At 43.9% G+C, this 4,876-nt stretch overlaps 1 protein-coding gene across 1 annotated transcript; it reads right to left on the bottom strand.

The window, feature by feature from the left end:
• Window positions 1-668: 668 nt before the first annotated feature.
• LOC106610647 (origin recognition complex subunit 3) lies at window positions 669-4,505 on the bottom strand. The gene is made up of 4 exons (XM_082955484.1): window positions 4,331-4,505; window positions 3,721-3,859; window positions 1,481-1,640; window positions 669-1,185 (listed from the first exon to the last, which is right to left on the bottom strand). The coding sequence occupies exons 1-4, from the start codon at window positions 4,503-4,505 to the stop codon at window positions 1,099-1,101; spliced, it is 561 nt and encodes a 186-aa protein (XP_082811610.1). The 3' UTR covers window positions 669-1,098.
• Between the last annotated feature and the right edge of the window lie 371 nt (window positions 4,506-4,876).

Here is a 4,876-nt window from a genome sequence, read left to right on the forward strand (position 1 = left end):
GGAAATATGTTTCGTAAGGCAATGTTTGTGCTTTATATCGACGTTAAACATCGATTTTGGAATCAATCATTACCTCAGCTGCATGGCAGACACACACTCTTCATTCTCCCACACATTCTTCTCCAGACAGGATATGTGCAGTTCCCTTATCTGAAAATCGAGGCATATGTGGAACAGGCGAGACTGTTGGTGCAATGCTCTACAATTACATTCCTAACATGAGGTATTATTTCAATGGCAACCTTGATAAACAAAATGTTCAAACCTGTTTCCCGAGAGGGTATTTAGGTAGAGAAGACGTTAGAGCGTGGAGACACCTCAGAATGGGGTAGTAGTTCTTATGGTATTTGCGAAGAACTTTCAGTAGTTTCTGACACAATTCCTAAAAAGAGTGGCAGGACACACAATCACCCAAGACCAGAGTCAATACATTACGGTAAGCTCATAATTCAGTCTTGTCAATATAAGGTTCAGAACCTCTCAACAGCACTCAATATTTACCTTCACATGGTCATCACTGGTCAACAACTCCATTTGCTCCTGGGGAGCCTGCTTCTCTACGTACCTGGGTGAAAGGGTGCGAGGTAAACACCAAGCATCACAACAAGTTTTAAACAGACGAATGTTACTCAACCATCATATGGGTAGAAGTGTGTGTGTGTGTGTGTGTGTGTGTGTGTGTGTGTGTGTGTGTGTGTGTGTGTATTGGAGACTTGTGGGCCTGCGTGTGTGCATGTGTGTGAGACAGTCACCTCATGAAGGATGGCAGCTGGCAGCTGTTGGATCCTCTACATCCCGTGGCTGAGCTCATTGGCGTGGCCTCCTTACAGCATGCTCAGAGGCTGGCTGTGAAAGTGCTCCAGCAGAGCCAACTGCTAAGGGGGCCCCATGGTCAACACACACACACAAACCTGAGAACAAGCAACGCAAAAGGTAACTATTCACAGGAATAATCCAAAATAATACATCTAGCCCACATCTCAAAGTTAGTCTTTGAAAGACAATACAGAGCAGTCAACATTGTGTTCAGTCAGTTATTCCACTTCAACACATTTGAACAGTTCTAAAACAGTCACACCAACAATCAGAGGGCAGTACTCACCTGCAGGCCTTCGATGAAGTTGCGTACGGAGAAGTCGTGGTGGAGGAAGATGCTGACCAGCACCTGCAGCACCTTGCCACTGGCTTAACAGGAAAAAGTGGGGTTAGGATCACCTTGAGTCTCAGACGGGAAAGCAATACTCACACTAAAGTCTGAATTCTAACTTGAGATAGACATGTAACAAAACAAAAAAAATAATGTCATCAATGGGGATTAAGAGTGAAAATGTGCGTTATGTGTGTTGATCTCTAGTTGGTATTCAACTGCACCTTTAGAACCCTATTGGGTTTAGGAATGGGGCACAGAGGAACATGATCACTGTGTCCAATACAACTACATCAAAGTGAATGGATGGATCCATGGTAGCTACAGACCTACCTTGTCTATGACAGTAGTCAGGTGCTGGGTGCAGGACAGGGACTGGAAGAGCTCAATGCACAGCAGAAAGAATATGGACTGGGGTAGCATGTGCTGAATGGTGCTGGGAGACGTGGTGATGCCAAAGACGAACATCAGAGGAAGCTGCTCCACGTACTGACTGTTGCAGAGAACGGGGAGATTATACAGCATGTCACGCATGAGCATTTTTAACATATGTTAGAGGTACCCTCACACAAGTACAAGTGTATTTTCCTCATTCAATCAATCTAACAGAGGTCAGGGATCATGTCCCCCCCCTGCAGATGATGAAGTTTTGCAGCACTCTAGGGTTGAAAGCCTCTAGGTCCTTGAAGATCACTAAAATGGGAGGATGCTGTTGCATGTCTTTGCCAACAGAAGTACGCTTTTTGCCTGGGATGCCAGACAAATTATTAGGACCAAACAAATTATTTGTGCACATAAGACTCATGAGTTGTAATGAGCATTTACATAATGTAGAGATAGTAAGGTCAAAATCTATAAAATGTGACTGTTTTACATAAAAGCATTATATTAGTCCTCAATTGTGTGCAGTAGCTTCGTACCTTTGTCACAGTCTATCTATCCTACCCTGCCTTTCTAAGGTCTTCGAAAGCCAAGTTAACGAACAGATAACTGACCATTTCGAATCCCACCGTACCTTGTCCGCTATGCAATCTGTATTCCAAGCTGGTCATGGGTGCACCTCAGCCACGCTCAAGGTCCTAAACGGTATCATAACCGCCATCGATAAAAGACAATACCGTGCAGCCGTATTCATCGACCTGGCCAAGGCTTTTGACTTTGTCAATCAACACATTCTTATCGGCAGACTCAACAGCCTTGGTTTCTCAAATGACTGCCTCGCCTGTTGTCGGGACCTCTGGCAGTCTCTATGGGGATGCCACAGGGTTCAATTCTCGGGCCGACTCTTTTCTCTGTATACATCAATGATGTCGCTTTTGCTGCTGGTGATTCTCTGATCCACCTCTACGCAGACGACACCATTCTGTATACATCTGGCCCTTCTTTGGACACTGTGTTAACTAACCTCCAGACGAGCTTCAATGCCATACAACTCTCCTTCCGTGGCCTCCAACTGCTCTTAAATGCAAGTAAAACTAAATGCATGCTCTTCAACCGATCGCTGCCCGCACCTGCGCGCCCGTCTAGCATCACTACTCTGGATGGCTCTGACTTAGAATATGTGGACAACTACAAACACCTAGGTGTCTGGTTAGACTGTAAACTCTCCTTCCAGACTCACATTAAGCATCTCCAATCCAAAATTAAATCTAGAATTGGCTTCCTATTTCGCAACAAAGCATCCTTCACTCATGCTGCCAAACATACCCTCGTAAAACTGACTATCCTACCGATCCTCGACTTCGGCGATGTCATTTACAAAATAGCCTCCAACACTCTACTCAGCAAACTGGATGCAGTCTATCACAGTGCCATCCATTCTGTCACCAAAGCCCCATATACTACCCACCACTGCAACCTGTATGCTCTCGTTGGCTGGCCCTCGCTTCATATTCATCGCCAAACCCACTGGCTCCAGGTCATCAGGTTTTTGCTAGGTAAAGCCCCGCCTTATCTCAACTCACTGGTCACCATAGCAGCACCCACCCGTAGCATGCGCTCCAGAAGGTATATTTCACTGGTCACCCCAAAAGCCAATTCCTCCGTTGCCCGCCTTTCCTTCCAGTTCTCTGCTGCCAATGAGTGGAACTAATTGCAAAAATCACTGAAGCTGGAGACTCATATCTCCCTCACTAACTTTAAGCATCAGCTGTCAGAGCAGCTTACAGATCATTGCACCTGTAGACAGCCCATCTGTAAATAGCCCATCCAACTACCCCATCCCCATACTGTTATTTATTTATTTTTGCTACTTTGCACCCCAGTATCTCTACTTGCACATTCATCTTCTGCACATCTATCACTCCTGCGTTTAATTGCTAAATTGTAATTACTACGGCCTATTTATTGCCTTACCTCCCTAATCTTACCTCATTTGCACACACTGTATATAGACTTTTCTATTGTGTTATTGACTGTACGTTTGTTTATTCCATGTGTAACTCTGTGTTGTTTGTGTCGCGGTGCTTTGCTTTATCTTGGCCAGGTCGCAGTTGTAAATGAGAACTTTTTCTCAACTGGCCTACCTGGTTAAATAAAGGTGAAAAAAAACAAGACAAAAAGAAGTAAAGTACCAGTCACAGAGTGTGCCAAGGGAGCAGTGGACCCTCTTCTGGTTAACATTGGTACTGTGTTGCTTAGGCTCTTCAACATCCACTGACACACAAGCACCCATCAGTCTCTCTAGAACTCTCTGCATCAGGTGCTTCAGGGCTGAGGACAGAACCAAATGAAAATATTATGATTTGAGTTAGGTAGTATCCATGTGTCATAATAAAAAAAATGGCATGCAGATACTTATTACATCAAAGTACAAATAAATTAAATGTACCAATTACCAACCTCAAATAGCGGTTGTACAAAATTCCCTTGTTGACTAATAATAGAAATAAGAGTTATTTCTCAAGTACCACATACATGGGACTGACCTGCACACTCTTTGGCTTATAAGGAGACAACAAAAGGAGTCACCGACTGCTGCAGCTGGTCAGAGGCGCTCTGGAAGGTAATTTCATGATTTGGCTCATTAACTCCTACACAGTAAGAAGAGACGAGACATACAGTTACTTAGTTAATCTCTATCCCATGGACAACATATCAAAACACACTAATTTAGGCATTTCGCATGAGCCCTGGTCATGCCAAAGACTTTTGCATGTGCACCCTCTCTTTTGAGTAACATACCACGCACTAGGGCAGCTGTGGGAATCTCATTGGCTCTCATACCTGATGCCCAGTCATCGGTGCCACGCTGGAAAGTGGAGGCACTCTTTCTGCTAAACTCCAATAGGCTGTCTAAGGTTATCCTGTTCAGCTCATCCTGCAGAAACTGTAAAGAGTAAACAATGTACATTTTCATGCCTGATAAAAGCCTGTCACTTTTTCAGTTGGTGAAACGTTCACAACGTTACAGATAGAAATGTAATAGAGCCGACACAATTCCCTATTCTGCATGACAATTATATATGTTCAATATTCTATATTTATATGGGAACATTGCTCCCTCCTAAACAGGGCACAACTGATTGGCATAAGCATAATGATGCCAATGCCAAATGTCTGCCTTCATTTTCTCCAATAATGTCTGCTATTCTCTGTGTCCTCATTGCCATGAGCGAAATAATCCTCTGGAGAAAATATGGGCGCGCGCGATCGATCGATCAATACAAAATGGCACTGGCAGAATATTCCGTTTTCACAAAACGAAGTACACATATTAATCAATTACTG

The sequence above is a fragment of the Salmo salar genome, chromosome 09 (assembly GCF_965601325.2).
Source record: "Salmo salar chromosome 09, fSalSal1, whole genome shotgun sequence".
Classification (NCBI taxonomy): Eukaryota; Metazoa; Chordata; class Actinopteri; order Salmoniformes; family Salmonidae; genus Salmo; species Salmo salar.